Source organism: Hoplias malabaricus, chromosome 11 (genome assembly GCF_029633855.1).
Source record: "Hoplias malabaricus isolate fHopMal1 chromosome 11, fHopMal1.hap1, whole genome shotgun sequence".
NCBI classification, from domain to species: domain Eukaryota; kingdom Metazoa; phylum Chordata; class Actinopteri; order Characiformes; family Erythrinidae; genus Hoplias; species Hoplias malabaricus.
The window spans coordinates 5,889,913-5,907,439 of NC_089810.1; the positions used below are offsets into that span (position 1 = coordinate 5,889,913).

General features: G+C 43.9%; 1 protein-coding gene across 5 annotated transcripts in view; it reads left to right on the top strand.

Annotated features, from left to right (window-relative positions):
• cbfb (core-binding factor subunit beta) overlaps nt 1–17,527 on the top strand; it is a 65,476-nt gene that overhangs the window by 42,393 nt on the left and 5,556 nt on the right. For 2 of the 5 annotated variants that reach the window (XM_066685521.1, XM_066685523.1), the window contains one exon: nt 3,722–3,906. In XM_066685521.1, the coding sequence (XP_066541618.1) occupies nt 3,722–3,790 (69 nt within the window). In that variant the 3' untranslated portion in view covers nt 3,791–3,906. Of the gene's footprint in view, nt 1–3,721; nt 3,907–8,939; nt 9,026–9,350; nt 9,582–12,870; nt 12,954–13,190; nt 14,410–14,568; nt 14,710–16,007; nt 16,204–16,284; nt 16,519–17,527 lie in introns of those variants that run through there. The other 3 variants (XM_066685520.1, XR_010804541.1, XM_066685522.1) reach the window with 3 other exon arrangements.

The following is a 17,527-nucleotide window of genomic DNA, read 5'->3' on the forward strand; positions in this document are numbered from 1 at the left end:
AAACGCATTTAACTCCGTCAGTGGGTTACAATCTTAATTAACACTTAATTAATGACATTGTGTGGAGATCTGTAATTATTCATATTCAACAAACAATAAACTATAGACATAATAAACACTATAATACTTTAAAAAGGAAAATACAGTACTGTACTAACCCTTTAGGACCTGGACAAGATTAAAAAGCTATTTATCTCAATAGAAATAAGAGTTTTACTCAATAAACAAATAACCTTAATAAAAACTAATGAGACTATTCCAGTAAGTGTGATTGTGTGTGTGTGTGTGTGTGTGTGTGTTGGTTTAACCCTTTCCAAACCTCTCCTCATGGCAGTCCAGTATTATTTAAGGTTATCATCCAATCCCTAGTTTTACTGAAGTGGCCTTGAGCAAGTCACCTGACCCCCAACTGCTCCCCGGGCGCTGCATGTGTGCTCACTGCCCCCTAGTGTTCACCAGTGTGTGTGTAAATGTGTGTTTCACTACACGGATTGGGTTAAATGCGGAGAACAAATTCCTCTGTGTGCAAGCACCATGGCCAATTCTAATAATAATAATAATAATAATAATAATAATAATACTCATAGGAGCCTAAGACTTTTGCACAGTATGTTTTCAGCAATAACATCTTGTGGTGTGACTGAATCTGTAGCTGTGTAGCAGCATGAGTGTGTATTCCTACGAATCCTCCTGTAAGTCATCACTGTCCAAAGAAAACCATATTTATTTTTGTCTGTTTGTAGTTTACTTCATTATTTACATAAGTTGTTATTCACACGTCCTGATGAATGAACCAATAGAAATGCTCCAAATTTACTCTGTATAAAGTCTTTTGACATTGACTTGCATTAAAAGTTAAGCAGGGTTTATTCCCCTTCTCCTGTAAAGTTTTTCTTTGGACAGCGATGAGACGTAACATCAACATCAACATCGTGTGCTTTCCCTTTGTGTACGTGCACAAGTGTGTGGTCCCACCACAGAGCTGTGAGTATGGAGTGGGGTGGTGGGGTGTGTGTTCAGGGGGCGGCGGGGGGGCAGGGAGAAAGCCAGGAGTTTAATGGCCTTCTCTCTGATGGATGGAGAATAGATGGGTCATTTTTCATCCAAGTTTAAGCCTTTACTGCAGGTGGGATTAGAGCATGACTGATGCGCAGGCACAGAAAGTATTAATATATCATTAGTATTGATCATCTTCATTAGGAGTGCTGTCTCGCTCGGCCTAATCTAAGCTCTATTGACTTGCGGTACGGGCAAACACTCTTGCTTCGCTCCATATGATCGATATCTCCCCCCCCCCCCTCGTATACACACACACACACACACACACACACACATACGTATATACACACAGAGGGGCACTTTAACCAGTGCTTAACAGTAACATCTGTCTGTCTTTCGCAGTCTGGATGTCTGCTCTGTAGGACTTGCTCCTCAAGATAAAGGGATCACACGAGTGAGGAGCGTGAACCCGTTATCTTTGCTGTTATCACCCAGCCCCAGGGTTAAATTACATTAGGTGTGAGTGTTAATTAAGGGCTTTTCAACTTGCGAAAGCACCAGTGTAATAAGCAATGTGCCTTTGAACATGTAGCTGTGACTGGTCTGTTCACAGTGTACAAACACTCTAATTATTTGTGTGTGTGTGTGTGTGTGTGTGTGTGTGTGTGTGCACTGTTGCACTGGGTGGCTCCAAGGCTCTTTGAAATCAAACCTCCACTCTACTTGCTTTCTAACCGCACTGATGCAATGTGAGTGAGTAATGGGAGGCAGTGGAAAAGGCACGATGAGAAACTCCAACTACAGACTGCTGATTCACCCTCATATACCATTATAATCACATCTAAGAAACCTCCAGCAGTCTCTTTTTGATTAATAGATATTGTTCAATGCTGAAGTCTCGGGGATTCATGGAGACGTAGACGTCTAGAGGGAAAAAAAAACACAAAAAAAAAAAAAAAAAAGCAGCGCCAGGCTTAGAACCTGCTAAAACAGTTAGTCAGGTGGACGATGAGCTCACGCTATGTCAGAGGGCCGATTTGTGACCACGTCTGCCTCTCTGTCTGTCTCTCCTTTGCTGTCTGCCTGTCTGTCTGCCCGGTTCGTGCCCAGACGTCTATGTTGGGAGAGATTTAGGCATATGCACATAAACATATGTATCTGTGACAGGAGGCAGCCGTCATCTTTTTATTTTTAAAGCTAGTGATTTGAAGACTTCCCCCTGACTAATGACTGTCTGCCACTCAAACCAAAAAAAGCAGCAGAATTTTTATTTTAGAGCCCACCTTGGAGCTAGTCGTTGCTGCCCTCTGTTGTGCGTGTGGTGTGTTGCATGTGAATTTTTGACAGAACGTTCTCTGGGATTCAAGGTACATGTGAAAGGTGTGTGTGTGTGTGTCCCAGTTCCTAGAGAGCTGCCTTATTAGTCACTGTCTACAGAGGCAGCTGCCTTAGTAAAGAAATGATTGAGATGCTGTAGTTAGGCAGGGACTACATCACCATTCAGTCCCCTCACTGCACACAGCTTGATTATACTCCCCTCAGCTCTCGTCTTCAGTGGATGGATAATCCTTCTTTTTACAGCAATTTTACTCATGGTTCTGGAAAACATCTGCAACGGCTGAAATTTAAAAAAGACGAATGCTTTTTGCTGCTTTTAAAAGAAGCTTCTCTGTGGTAAACTGTCCTCTACAGACCCTGAGTGTCCTCTCACGGCCTCAGCTGCAGGAAGCATCCAGTTCCCCCTTAAAATGGTGTAAATTTAAGGTACTCCAGTAGGCTGCGTGACCTAAAATGCTGGGAATTGGGACACACCCTCAAAAGAATTTGAACACTTGCTCATCCAGTGTTTGTTGTGAAAGTGAGATACACAAGAAGCCGACGCCTCTCTGTGCAGTAAAATATTTCATCATTTATTATGATAAATGACCTAATCTTCAGAGTCTGATAAACAGAGAAGGACAGGACACTTCATGTTTATACCAACGCTTTTTATAACAGCCCTGTTCAGAACGCCCGCTTTCAGCACCTGTTCCTTTAAATGATAATGAGCCGCTCGCTGTTCACCCCGACCCCAAGCGCACAGCAGTGAGGAGCGAGGAGCAGAAGCTCTGGTTTTTAGCGTTTTCACTCTGTTCTCTTTCTTCTCCGTTTTTACTCAGTGCTCTTATTTCTCCGCGCTCGTTGTGTCCGTTTTGCTGCATTTAACCTTGTCTTTACGCTCTCACATAAACACGGGTCCGATGTTGTGATTGGACAGACTCAGACGAGGGGGCGGGGCCGTTCTAAAGTCTCTGGAGGTGACGTGAGAAGCAGAGCAATGCCTCATTTTATCTGGTGTTTGAATTAAGAATCCCACAGAAATTAAGGTGCACATGAATAACCATGAGTCTTTTTCATAGTATGTCCCTTTGGATTATCATCAGAAGAAACGTCTGGGAGATCTGTCGATGTATAAATTTGTTTAGATCGTTATAACGAAGATGGAGTCCCTTACATGGCCCACGAAGCCCAATCCATTAGAAAAGTACCAACGACTTTCACAGCCCCAGCCTCCCTCCTGACAGCAGCTGAGCGCATCTGTAATGAGATGATGCAATTTCATCAAATCACCAAGCAAACAACAACTCATTTAAATGTGTTCTTTATGTCTTTGTGTGTGTCTTTGTGTGTTTATGTGTGTGTGTGTGTGTGTGTGTGTGTGTGTGTGTGTGTAATGTCTCAGCCCAGGCGACAGCAGGACCCCAGCCCTGGCTCCAACATGGGCAACACTGACGATCACAAGATGCGCTAGCGGCAATCAACAATCAAGTGGGCAGGGGAAGGGTCACACGATCTCCATCACCACGGCAGTCTCACACGGCCACGCCCCATTCGCTGATCACACGAGAGACCAAAGTCCACATTGTCTGAGGGTTTCGGGTGGGGCGGGAGGGGGTCGGGGAGGGTTTAATAACAGTCCCTCACTAAACATGCAGAAGGGTTTGGGGGTGGTGTTTTCATGAGTGTGGGGGGAAAGTTGTATTAAATGAACCCTCCCTTGTCCCTTCTTGGGGTTTTGCACTATCTGGTACTTCCAAAAAAAAAAAAACAAAAGAAAAGAAAACAAAAAAAAGTCCTCGTAATGCCTTTCGGTAAATACAAAGTGTTCCTACCTTTCTTTCATCCCCCTATGCAAGCTATTCTTTATCTATTGTCTCGGCACTATTGTAATGAAATGGCATTTTTATTCTTTGATTCATATTTGTTTGTGTGAAAGTCAAGATGTTTACTTTTTTGTATTTTAATTTTCTATATATAAACCGTGTGTCCTCGTGCTTCCGTAGGAGTAAACGTTGCTAGTGAAATTCGTGCTGTAGAGTAGAAACAAACGGAGAAGCGAAACTGAAGCTGCTGATCTTGTTGACGAGGAAGCCTTTTCGTTCTCTCATCACCTCCCGTGCTCTCGACGTCCTCTGTTCTCTTCCTGTTAGCGCACGTCAAAACACACCTTTGAAAGAGAGACAAGCGGCAGGAAGCGTGTTTAGAGGTCGGCCGTGCTCACTGTGTCTTCCAAGCGAAACAAAGAAAGAGGCTTCTGGTTTTTCTTCATCACCTGAATTTCTGTCGCCATGTTTTTTTTTTTGTGTTTGTTCCAATTCAGGATCTTTTTTTCTTTCTTTCTTTCTTTGCCTCGACAGAAAATGTAGGCCAGCTTTCCCAGCTGCACCCCCTCAGTATGCAGCATTACCTTTCTGTTTAGTTCAGTCACAGCGCAGTGAGAAGGCTGAATGCTGACTGATTATTATAGTTGTGTTGTAGCTGTCGTGTTCTGTTTCCTCTCTATTATCCTTGTCGTTCTGTCTTTTTACGGCGGGTGGCTCTTCCCTCGGGATTCAGGAGTCGTGCATTTTTAAAAACCGGAGGATAGGTTTATTAAGGAGAAGCGGGTGTTTGTTTTGTGGACGTTAGAAAGTCGGCCAAGGACGCAGGGGATGAATGAGCTGAGAAATGGGTCACGGTTCGCAGTGTTGTTTCTTCCAACGTTCAGATAAAAGGAGATTGCCAATATTCATTCATTATATTTTCTCCTTTTTCCAAAGCAACTGTGTTTTGTAACAGTGGAATAACTGGTCTGTACGCGTATGTCTTTACACCGAATTATTCACAGTGGTTCTGTTTGGCTGTGGTGGGTCTCCCACACTCTATGTAGCTGTAAAGCACACTAAGAAATGCTATCCATCATCAGTAAAGAAGGAAGAACGTATGCATGGACTACCACAACACCATCCAGTTATAACCGCATTCACATTACTGCCTCAGAAACGGTTCCCTCCGCAGTCTTTTTCAGTGCTGTGCTTGTGGAGGAAGCCCACCAGGCCCTCGAAAGGAATGAAAGGAAAGTGAAAGAATAGTATGTTGAGAAGCTGGTGAGAAGGAGCAGCGCAGGTTCAGAGATAACGCATGTGATAAATATGAAAATGAAATGTGATTGGAGTCTGTTACGTATGTATCAACGTGGTCTCTGTTTCCTCAGAAGACTTTCAGCTGATTTGCCGTCAGTACGTTAAGTGAAACTGCATTACCTCGTTAAATGCACATGGACGGTAGCTCACACCATGTTCAAAAACGTACCCAACTCGTGTCTTAAATTGGTCAAAGATGTAGCCTATTAACGACATATAGACTACCTCTCGCTACAACCAAAAGTAGTTTTGTAGCAGATATATGTTTGCAATGACAGAAGAGTTATGTTTAAAGTCAGCTATGTCTTTAAGGAACGCTGCTGTTGGTTACGATGTGCTGCAAAAGGTATTTATTGCTAAAATGGACATTTTTACCACCAGATGGTCAGAGACAAGGAGACGGAAGTCACTTTGGAGGCCCGATATTTTTTCATACAAAACAGAGACAGAGAAATCAATGGCGTGTCTATAGATGATATTACTGTAACGCTATGGTTTACCTTGTACTATCCGACAGGAAATAGGAACTATTCTCACAGGTCCCTCTTCACCCTTTCCAGGTGTGTCTTGTGCTGTGTGTCAAAAAAGAAATACCATTGCTGGTCCCGCAAGATTCTGCATCATCTTTTTTTACTTAATGCTGGCATTAAGGCAAGATACACACCAGGGAATGGATATTCTCACATTTCATTTTTTTTTTTTTAAATAAATGGTTTATTTTCTTAATTATCTTTAAGTTATTGATGCAGGATTGCTTTTACATTTTCAGGTCATGCTATGAAGAAATGTGTATTTCTGTGTTTTTATTGCATACCTTTTTCCCTTGATTCCCTCCGGAGTTAAGGATGCTTTTCTATGTTTTATGGTTTATGCTTTTTTTTCTTTTATGCATTTAAAGTGGGGAGGACTGTTAACTGAAGTGTTATGTTTGACTTGTTTCTAAATAAACTTTTAACAAACCTCACTCTGTTTGTAGTGGCACTGATGCTAAAAAGAATAGCCAAGACATAAACAAAACAAAAAAAGGTAATGAAATGAGTCTCATTCATAAATGATCTGGTGAGTAGATCACGTGTATTATTGTGTGTTCTCTCTGTGTCTGCGTGGGTTTCCTCCGGGTGACTGTCTGTGAGGAGTGTGGTGTGTTCTCCCTGTGTCTGCGTGGGTTTCCTCCGGGTGGCTGTCTGTGAGGAGTGTGGTGTGTTCTCTCTGTGTCTGCGTGGGTTTCCTCCGGGTGACTGTCTGTGAGGAGTGTGGTGTGTTCTCCCTGTGTCTGCGTGGGTTTCCTCCGGGTGGCTGTCTGTGAGGAGTGTGGTGTGTTCTCTCTGTGTCTGCGTGGGTTTCCTCCGGGTGACTGTCTGTGAGGAGTGTGGTGTGTTCTCCCTGTGTCTGCGTGGGTTTCCTCCGGGTGACTGTCTGTGAGGAGTGTGGTGTGTTCTCTCTGTGTCTGCGTGGGTTTCCTCCGGGTGACTGTCTGTGAGGAGTGTGGTGTGTTCTCCCTGTGTCTGCGTGGGTTTCCTCCGGGTGGCTGTCTGTGAGGAGTGTGGTGTGTTCTCTCTGTGTCTGCGTGGGTTTCCTCCGGGTGACTGTCTGTGAGGAGTGTGGTGTGTTCTCCCTGTGTCTGCGTGGGTTTCCTCCAGGTGGCTGTCTGTGAGGAGTGTGGTGTGTTCTCTCTGTGTCTGCGTGGGTTTCCTCCGGGTGACTGTCTGTGAGGAGTGTGGTGTGTTCTCCCTGTGTCTGCGTGGGTTTCCTCCGGGTGACTGTCTGTGAGTGTCTGTCCGTAGGTGTGTGTGTGTAAGTGAATGTGTGTGTCTGTGTTGCCCTGTGAAGGACTGGCGCCCCCTCCAGGGTGTATTCCCGCCTTGCGCCCAATGATTCCAGGTAGACTCTGGACCCACCGCAACCCTGAACTCGATAAGGGTTACAGACAATGAATGATTGAATGAATGAATGAACATTGTCAAGAAGACACAATCAAATCACCAACACACAAAAAAAGATGATCAAAAAGTTAGACCTGAATTGGCCTCCTCTCAATAGAAAGACCATAAAAGGTCAGAATATCAATTGTTATGAAATTAAGAGTTTAATGTACAGTACGTCTGTCTGATTCTCTATAGAAGACAAATGTGGCCAGTCAAGTACGTATAAGCCACAATGTTGTGGCACCTGCAGAAAGAGGCGTGACATTTTCATGCTGAAATGGACCAAGCAGTTGGCAGCGTATCTTCACAGTCCATTGAAAATCATGCATCTCCCAAAATAGCAACTTCACAGGAGAAAGAAAAAACCTTTCAATGTAAGTGAATGTATAAGTTTTTCCCCCAAGAAATTCTGGTGCATTTCTATTGGTCCATTCACTCATCAATCTTCACACAGCTGCTGTGTTTGAAGTAAACTAAAAACCCACAATATGGAGATGTTTTCATTGCACAGTGAGGATTTGCAGGTCACCCATGCCTTGCTGATGCACCCCACATGTCATCACAGATGTTGACTTTTGCCTTACAACAATGGATGATCCCATTCATCTTCAATGGCGCAATGATTTTTATATTAATTTATTGCCAAAATTAAGCTGAAACTTCCTCCTCTGAAAACAGACAGGTTTCCACTGCCTTCCCCTTCAAAAGTACTCATTGAGGCTGTATTTATCAGATAATCATGATGTTTCTCATGAAGTGCCATCTTAAGTCTCGAAGTCTTGCACAATGTGTACAAATACGTTTTAAAGCGTTTTTGTGTAACATAATTTTAATTAACAATATTAACATTATTATTAATTAAAATAAACATAATAAATAATAAACATTATCTGATTTTTGTAACTCGCGTAGTATTAAATTTGACAAAAGTCATTAAAAAAATTATAATCCAAGACACAACCCAAAATTCCTAACACCGAAATCACCATCTTTAAATAATTTAAAATAAAACTATATTTTTGAATTCAATATTATTCCCAAGAACAAAAAAAATTAAAAAAATAAATAATTCCATACAAATAAAAAAAAAGTGATTCACATGGTTTTGCAGTGTTTTTACTGATGAAATAAAATGAAAATTGTCGTTTTTAATACTACATAACAGTTATCATAAAAGGACAAAAGATTGAGAGAAAGTTTTTCACTCTCAAATTCCAAAATTGTTTATATTTACAATGTACAACTACGTTAGTCATTAAAAACATTTAAAGCACTGGAAATATTTCCATTGTGCTTTTGTCAGTTTCAGGATATGAACAAATCAAAGTTCGTATTTTACGATATAAATAGAATTCTGCAGAAATACGCCGTGTTGCAGATAAAGTATAGATATTAATCTATAAAATGACAAAAAAAAAAACAGAAGGCGCTGAAGGAAGACTCTTATTTTGAAACAAATACAACATTTTGGCGCTCGAGTCTTTCGTCACAGCGGGCTGCGTTTCAAACCCCGGAGTAGCACACTTAGAATGGATTATAGAGATTGTGTGTGTGTGTGTGTGTGTGTGTGTGTGTTCACCATATGCTATATGTCACGTTATGGGGGAAAACAAATTCCACACACAATGCGGGGTCTTCTAGTCCTTGTGAAGACTAAGAGTAGGTCCCCACAACGTATTTTAATATGTTTAAAAGGTGAAGACATGAGTTTAGGCTACAGTAAGATTGGGGTTAAGGTTAGGGTTGGGGCAAAGGTTATGGTTAAGCTAGTGGCGGTTATGAATAGGGTTAGAGCAAGCCTCTAGCAAATGAATGGAAGTGTACGTGGTGTCCCCACAAAGCATAAAAACAAACACCTCAGTGGAGCGCAGCAGCAGTGTGTGGTTCGGGACGCAGCCGCTTTGGTCTGAAGTGTGGAAGGTGGGAATGGAGACAGCACTGAATAACTGAACACAGGCTGAGTTTCTGTGTGTTCTACTTTCAGAAATGACAGGGAAGAAGGCGCCAGTGAATTAGCTCGGGGTGTAAACATCGAGTCCATCCCCAGGGACGGTCAGACGAAGCTGCGGCTGTGTGTGGGATATTATTTGGCACTGAGAAAGAAGAAAAACAGGAGATCATCCAACTAATCTCAGCCTCCACACTCAGGCTCAGCTCCAGGACCTCTCAGGACATGTCTGTGAATAAGGAGGTAATCTCCTCCTGAATGGAGCTGGTATGTGGATTCTTTTTCTGTCTTGTAAATTACATATAGCCTACCACATGTATGAACTGGACCCCTGAGTCATCACTGTAAACTGAAGCAGCAGTGGATGAAGTGGGTAAACCAGGTGGTGGAGGAGGAGAGTATCCTGCTGGTCCAGTCTTATGGGGTTCCTCTGCTACAAAACAGCAGCAGGTGCAGGACCAAGTGTCTGTTGCGGTTGTTACTAAGAGGAGGGGGATTTAAAGCCCCCCTCCAGAGGAAATGAAGTGTTTAACCTGGTTATCGTGTGCATGTGGTGGTGTTTACATTAGAAGATATATCCTGAGTGAATAAGCAGTCAGCGCAGTGGCTAAGCATTTCTTTTTTAAATAACCACAGAAACACGGAATCGGACAGCCAGGGTTTGTGACATCACACATCTAAGGAGTCAGTCCTGTCGACTCGTGACCATATGTGTGTGAGATACAAACTCTTTGTTAGTTTAAATCATTCTGAGCGACCATAAACACCACAGACCCCAGGCTTTATGTGAGCGCGTGATAGAAGTCTCTCTGTCCTCCATCTGCAGTTTTACGCCGTGACGTGACATCATTTGCAGACGATGTATTTGGGCATCAACAATGTCCCATTGCACATGTACAGGGTGGGCCATTTATATGGATACACCTTAATAAAATGGGAATGGTTGGTGATAGCTTCCTGTTTGTGGCACATTAGTATATGGGTGGGGGGAAACTTTTCAAGATGGGTGGTGCCCATGGCGGCCATTTTGAAGTCAGCCATTTTGGATCCACCTGAAACTACGGATACTGGAAGCCTGTGCTAGCATTTCTCCTGCGGTGTTGCTCTCAGTGTGTGAAGAGTGGGAGAAGAGGGTTGCATTGACAATCCAACACAATGGGCAGCACTTTGAACACATTTTATAAGTGGTCAGAAACTTGTAAATAACTCATGAAAGAATAAAGTGACGTTAAAACCAAGCACACCGTTGTTTTTCTTGTGAAATTCCCAATAGGTTTGATGTGTCACATGACCCTCTTCCCTTGAAAAAACAAAAGTTGGATCCAAAATAGTCGACTTCAAAATGGCCGCCATGGTCATCACCCATATAAATGGCCCACCCTGTACATTGTGGAATTATGCTGAAACCAAGCTCCAGGAGAATGGGATCTTCTCAGAGTCAGAAGCTCCTTGTCATGAGGGGACATCAGCTACTGATCCTGCTACTCAGCTAGAATGCAGCAGGCCCATTGCAGATCTTTTTTTAAAAACATCCCATGGTAGATGACAGAGGAGAACGGAGAGATCAACTTATGTCTCCTCATAGACTGGTGACAGCAGTCCCATCTCCAACCTTGATGTCCTGAGCCAAAGGACAAGCCTCAAGATGCATGTGGTGCTCTTTCCTGTTCACAGCCGTCTGAACGGACGCCATTTAAAATCCTTGAGTATCGTTGTGTTCTGCAGATCAAAAACATCTCCAGGCAATCCAAGAGCATGAAACCCCACAAGGAAGATTTGTCTGTGTTCACGAAGGTTGGTCCGGCAGAGCTCAAGCAGAGTTTGGTGAAACTGGGGTAAACCCACTTAATGTTAACCATCGAGTCATCGGTTCTTTAGGTGACGCGTTCTTCACTGAGGACATTGTGGAGGAACATGACCTTGACCGTGCCTTTCTTCTAAATGCACAGCAGCCTTCTACACCATGACCAGCACTCTCCTCCTCCTTCAGGCTCTATTTGGCCTCAACCTTCAAGTCCCCTTCAGTACCCTCCCTTCCCTCTTTTTAGAGCACCCTTCCCTGAGCATGGCCCAGACGTTCAGGTCTCCTGCGCCAGTCAGTGAAGCTGGACTAATTGAGGCCACTCCCAGCTCTGCTGATGTTCTTCTAGATGCTGATTCATTCTGATGAATCTTCCTTGTATGTTGCACCAGTGCTTTTCTATTTTAATTCCATTAGAAAAGGAAATGGACTGGTCAAATCATTTTCATTATGGGACGTGAAAAACATGTCACTTTTTTTAATCAGTGTGACAGGATGTCAGAATAAAACGGATGGAGATTGGTACTGAACATTTGTAAAGAGCTATCCCAGTAAACAATTAGCCGTTGATTCAACGTTGAAATAGCATAATGACTGCCGTCTAATCAACGTTCTCTTAAGGTTGAAAATGAAAGTTGAAAAGACGTTCAAACACAGACATTGAAAAGACGACTATTAGACGTATTTTGGACGTCCGTTGACGTTATTAATTGGTCCCAAAATAAGTTACTTGTATAAAACACATTTTGGACGTCCACTGACGTTATCGATTGGTCACCACTTAACTAACTCATTAAGATGGATTTTGGACGTCCATTGACGTTTAAAATATGTCCTTGACGGACAGACTACTTTTAGACCTATTTTGAACGTCCAGGGACGTTCCTTGTTTACTGGGATACGTCTATGAGGTTGGTAATGTCTGTATAAGGAGCTGCTTGAATGTGGATGAGGGACATTTTGTCGGCTCACGTGTCCTCTTTTGGGAAGATCCCAATTTCATAACATAACGAAAGCCCTTTGGAGCGGATGGACCTTTACCTCCGGTCAGCCTGCGTGGTGTCTCAGCCACAGATGCTCCACCCACAACTCGACGGACAGTCTGATACTTTCAGTGCACTGATTTGGTCTCACCCTCAGGATTCTGCCGGTTGCATTCTGATTGGCTCTCTGTACATCCGTGTTAACGCACTTCTGTTTATTGTTTTGTACTGGCTCTGGTATTGGCCCGATGTGAATCATAAAGACGGCCTCCTTCTACGCGTCATGCCAAAATATCAAACGTGATATTGATTGATTTTTGTGTGTCCGTCAAATTCCTTTTCCTGCTGTAGTAGGCAGTTCTTGACCCTGTTATGTGTTGAAAGGCATCAGACTGTCCCTAGAGAGTCTGGCAGTGTGAGACTAGCCTTCATGAAGCATTGTTCTTAATTGTTTACACTTGAATTTAATTCTTTACTCTCAAGGAATCTGATCTGTTGCCGTGCTTAATGCCAGGCAGCTACTGTTTGATCTTAGAATCAAAAGTGAGCTTTACATTTTGCTACAGGCAACAATTAAATATATAATTACTGTAGAGCAGCCCGTTGCTGATTTATGACAAGGCTAGGGTGTGTTTGTGTGTTATATCCTCAGCGGGCCAGGCTTTCAAAGCCGTTTCACTTTCACAAACTTCACTTTCACATGCTTGAGTTTTGCCACATCTGATGCGTTTGAATTTAAAACTATAATGATGTGTGGTTTTGTATTTAATAGGACGTACCACATCTCTCCTGTGGTTTGAGATGAGGGTCGCCTCAAAATTACAAATGCACCCAGGAGAGGGCAGGACAGAGCAGGTAATGTATGGGTCATTTTGAGCAACATAAACCTTTTAATATTTTGTATAAATGCTTACATATGTCATAAGACCTTGTTGTTATGGATACATGCACTCAGACTCTGCTTCCAGTGTCAAAAAGACTTGGGGTTATTCCTTCCAACATCTGGACAAAGAAGCTCTTGCTCCTTGTATCTTGCAAACCTCTGGCACAGTGGCTTCACCTGACTCTTCTCTTAACCGTCTGCTTTCATAGGTTCAGAAGCCAAGCTGTTTATAACTGGGCTCCCTTCAACTAATCCAGGTATCCCAAGGCTGAACGGACATGAATTCCAGGGCTGGTAAAAGTCAATCCAAAGACTGTGCCAGGCCCCTCAAGAGACTTTCACTGGCAAAAAAAGATGACCAGAGAGGCAGAGCAAGAGAGAGTACCAGTAAAAAGCAGAAAGTGCTTTCTATCGCTTCTTTGTTCAAAAACACACCACCCTCGAAGCTGGCCTGTCCGTTATGTGGGAAGTTCATACCTCGCTTCAAGATCAACGAACACATTGACTCTCAGTGTCGGGACTTCCTTGGGGAAAATGACACTGAATCCTCAGGCAGCAACAGTAAAGAAGGGAAAACATCTTGTCCACTTCCGAATAGCGTCCCTAGAAGTCCAGATCAGAAAGAGGAGGCAAAGGTAGATGGAAAAGATCAAGATGCAAAAACAAGCCCGTATTTTAAAAAGAGCTTCTCAGCAAAGCAAGAGTCTCCTAAAGCCAACTGCCAAGATAAAGTGGTTAAGACTGTTGGCCTAGGCAGCCTGTCTTCAAAACTGTCAAGAAGAGTGCTGAAGTTTTCCAAGAGCCCAGAAGATGCTGCTGATAAAGAGCCAAACTGTAGTGAACCGAGTAGTTCACAGAAAGAAAACTGTGATGACAACATGAGTATGAAATCAGTTCAAGCTTTTCCTTCAGAAGACACCTCCTTGAATCGACCTCAAGTGGACACCACAGACGGATGTGAGGTGGCTGCTTCCGAAGTGGAATCGCTGACCACTGAGGCTTCTCAACCAGCGAAAACTGCTGCTACTTTCAAATTGATGAAGAGGAAGAAAGAGGGATCTCCTGACACTCATTTAAATTCAAACCTGAAGAAGAAAAGTAAACATGCTGGAAATATAAGTGAAAACTGTGCGTTTCCTGAAGTCAGACAAAGTCATACATTACAAATGGATGCACCATCATCAGAGTTCGAAGTCAGCAAATCCAAACTTCAGGATGCAGATGAGTGTCAGAGCACAGCACCAGCTCAGAGTAGAGATCCCCCTCAAGAACCCGGTGAAGTGTCTGTGGAACAGGGTTTACGCAGACGACCCTACTACCTCCAGAACTTCCTGACCATTCTGGAAGCAGTGCTGGAGAACAAGGATGACCTGGTTCTCTTCAGTGAAGAGGACCTTTCGGCTGTCCATGGTTTCAGGCAGCTCTCAGGTAAAGCTAAATATGCTTTCTGATGTAGAAAGGTGTGAGAGGAGCTGAGAGGGAGCTCTGTAGGGCATTAGGACAGTTTTAATGAATAATATATGGATAGATTTATGGAGCCTTTGGTAACTTTAATCCAAACCTGAGATGTTTCTCCCCGCTGTTCAGTGCCTGGACAGATGCTGTACGTGCGTCTATTCCAGAGGAAGTTGAAATGGCTGCAAGTGAACAAACTGGATTACTCTGAGATCAGCTCAGACCTCAAACCTGTTGCAGAGGAGCTCGTCTGTGGGGGGTTCTTACAAACAGGTTGGTGTTTTTCATTCGTTACTTTTCTGTGTAAATAAAGCAGGTAGTGTCACAGTCACTCAGCTCCAGGGACCTGGAGTCTGTGAGGAGTGTGGTGTGTTCTCTCTGTGTCTGCGTGGGTTTCATCCGGGTGACTGTCTGTGAGGAGTGTGGTGTGTTCTCCCTGTGTCTGCGTGGGTTTCATCCGGGTGATTGTCTGTGAGGAGTGTGGTGTGTTCTCTCTGTGTCTGCGTGGGTTTCCTCCGGGTGACTGTCTGTGAGGAGTGTGGTGTGTTCTCCATGTGTCTGTGTGGGTTTCCTCCGGGTGACTGTCTGTGAGGAGTGTGGTGTGTTCTCCCTGTGTCCGCGTGGGTTTCCTCCGGGTGCTCTGGTTTCATCCCACGCTCAAAAAACACACGTTGGTAGGTGAATTGGTGACTCAAAAGTGTCCATATGTGTGAATGTATGAGTGTGTGTCGCCCTGTGGAGAACTGGTGCCCCCTCCCGGTTGTGTTCCTACCTTGTGCCCAATGTTTCTGGGTAGGCTCTGACCCTGAACTGGATAAGCGCTTACAGAAAATGAATAAATGAATAAATGTAATTAAAAACATTCTCCCAACAGTATTTGTACACCTAATATAATATCAGTGTTACAATCTGATTGACTGATCAATTTCACTTGTAAAATACTGAATATATATATGTATAAACTGATCAGCCGTACGATTAAAACCTTTCACGGGTGACGTGAATAACACTGATGATCTGGTTACAGTAGCCCCTGATGATGTTGGAAAGCAGGAGAGCGTTAGGATCTGAGCCACTTTGACAAGGGCCACATTGTGATCTTCATAATATCTTGGCCAGATGGTCTCCAATACTCAGGTCTTGTGGTGTATTCCCGTTGTGCAGTTGTTTGTACATGCCAAAAGTGATTCCAGGAAGAACTGGCCACAGATTCATGGGCGCTCAAGGTTCACTGATGTCTGAAGGAGTGAAGGCCAAGCCGACCGGTTCCATGCCATAGAAGAGCTACTGGAGCACACTGCTGAAAGAGTTCAAATAGAATCTGACAGAAAGTTGTTAAAAAACACAGTGCACTGATTTCTGAACATAGTGGCTCAGGTTCTTACACTCGCTCGTTTCTTCTGCTTTCAACATCAGCTTCAGGAACAGACTGTTCACTCACTGCTGTCATTAGTGGCCACTGTAACCAGATAATCAGTGCTACTCACTTCACCGGTCCGTGACTTTAATCTTGTGGCTGATCTTTGTGTATAGAATAAATCCTCATGTGCTATAAACGATTTCTCCTGTAGAGTCCGATCTCAAGGACATCCAAGAAGTTCTTGATCTTCTACCAGCACCAGAGCTCAAAAGCCTGGCCAAGACCTTCCACCTCGGAGGTCCAGGGAACAGCACCCAGAAACAGCAGCTGGTGGAAGGTCTTCTCCGTTTGGCCAAACAGCGCTCGCTCTTCGGTCAGAACAACACTGGGGCTGTCATTCTCAAGAGGTGCGTCTTTGTGGCTAGTCGCTCTGCACCAGTGCCAGGCGTTTTGTCAGTTGTTATTTCTGAAGCATGTTCTTTACACAGAGCCAAGCAGCTGGCAGGCTCCTGTGTGCGTCTGTCTCGGGGCCCTCGCGCGGTTTTCTCTCGCGTCCTGCTCCTCTTCTCCCTTACGGACACGTTGGAGGAGGAGGAGATGGCCTCAGGCGGTCAGGGACAGCTCTACACCATTCTGCTGGTCAACACTGGACGCTTGGCCTTCCCAGCCTACACCGTGCAGCGCTCTGCCCAGGTTTTTAAGGATAGGGACGACCTAATCAGGTAATCAGAGTTTGTATGTGATGGAACTGCCTTGTATTTCGCGCACTCTCGTGAGTTTATCAAAATGCTCCACAAGAAGCATTAACCTGGCACCGTGTCTGTGTTTGCACTGTATTAGCATTTTAATTCAGCCTCAGTACCACTTCATTACTGCTGTTATGTTTTAAAGGAGACACACTGGCAGAAACTGTTGTGGTACCTTTTGCTGTCTCTGCGGGGAACATAATTGTACCTTATTCTGTTTTAATTGTAGTTTTGAAACATTGTGTTGATTTCATACGCCTCGTTTATATTACACTCTTTTTTGGACACAGTTCTATAATGAAATCGCACAAATATTCACCACTCTTCTGGAGAACAGAATGTAATGTACCTTTAGGGAACAAAACCTTGACTTTAAAACCACTGTTGTACCGTTTTAAAGGCACTTTTACACTATTTGTACCTTTTAGTGCCCAATAATATATGATATGATAGCACTTTATTGATCCCGAAAAAAATTCCCACTCCGGGTAACTGTCTGTGAGGAGTGTGGTGTGTTCTCTCTGTGTCTGCGTGGGTTTCCTCCGGGTGACTGTCTGTGAGGAGTGTGGTGTGTTCTCCCTGTGTCTGCGTGGGTTTCCTCCGGGTGACTGTCTGTGAGGAGTGTGGTGTGTTCTCTCTGTGTCTACGTGGGTTTCCTCCGGGTGACTGTCTGTGAGGAGTGTGGTGTGTTCTCTCTGTGTCTGCGGAGGGTTTCCTCCGGGTGCTCCGGTTTCATCCCACACTCCAAAAACACACGTTGGTAGGTGGATTGGCAACTCCAAAGTGTCCGTAGGTGTGAGTTTGTGAATGAATGTGTGTGTGTTGCCCTGTGAAGGACTGGCGCCCCCTTCAGGGTGTATTCCCGCCTTGTGCCCAATGACTCCAGGTAGGCTCTGGACCCACCACGACCCTGAACTGGATAAGGGTTACAGATAATGAATGAATGAATAATCCCAAAAGAAATGTCTGCATCACAGTAGTATAC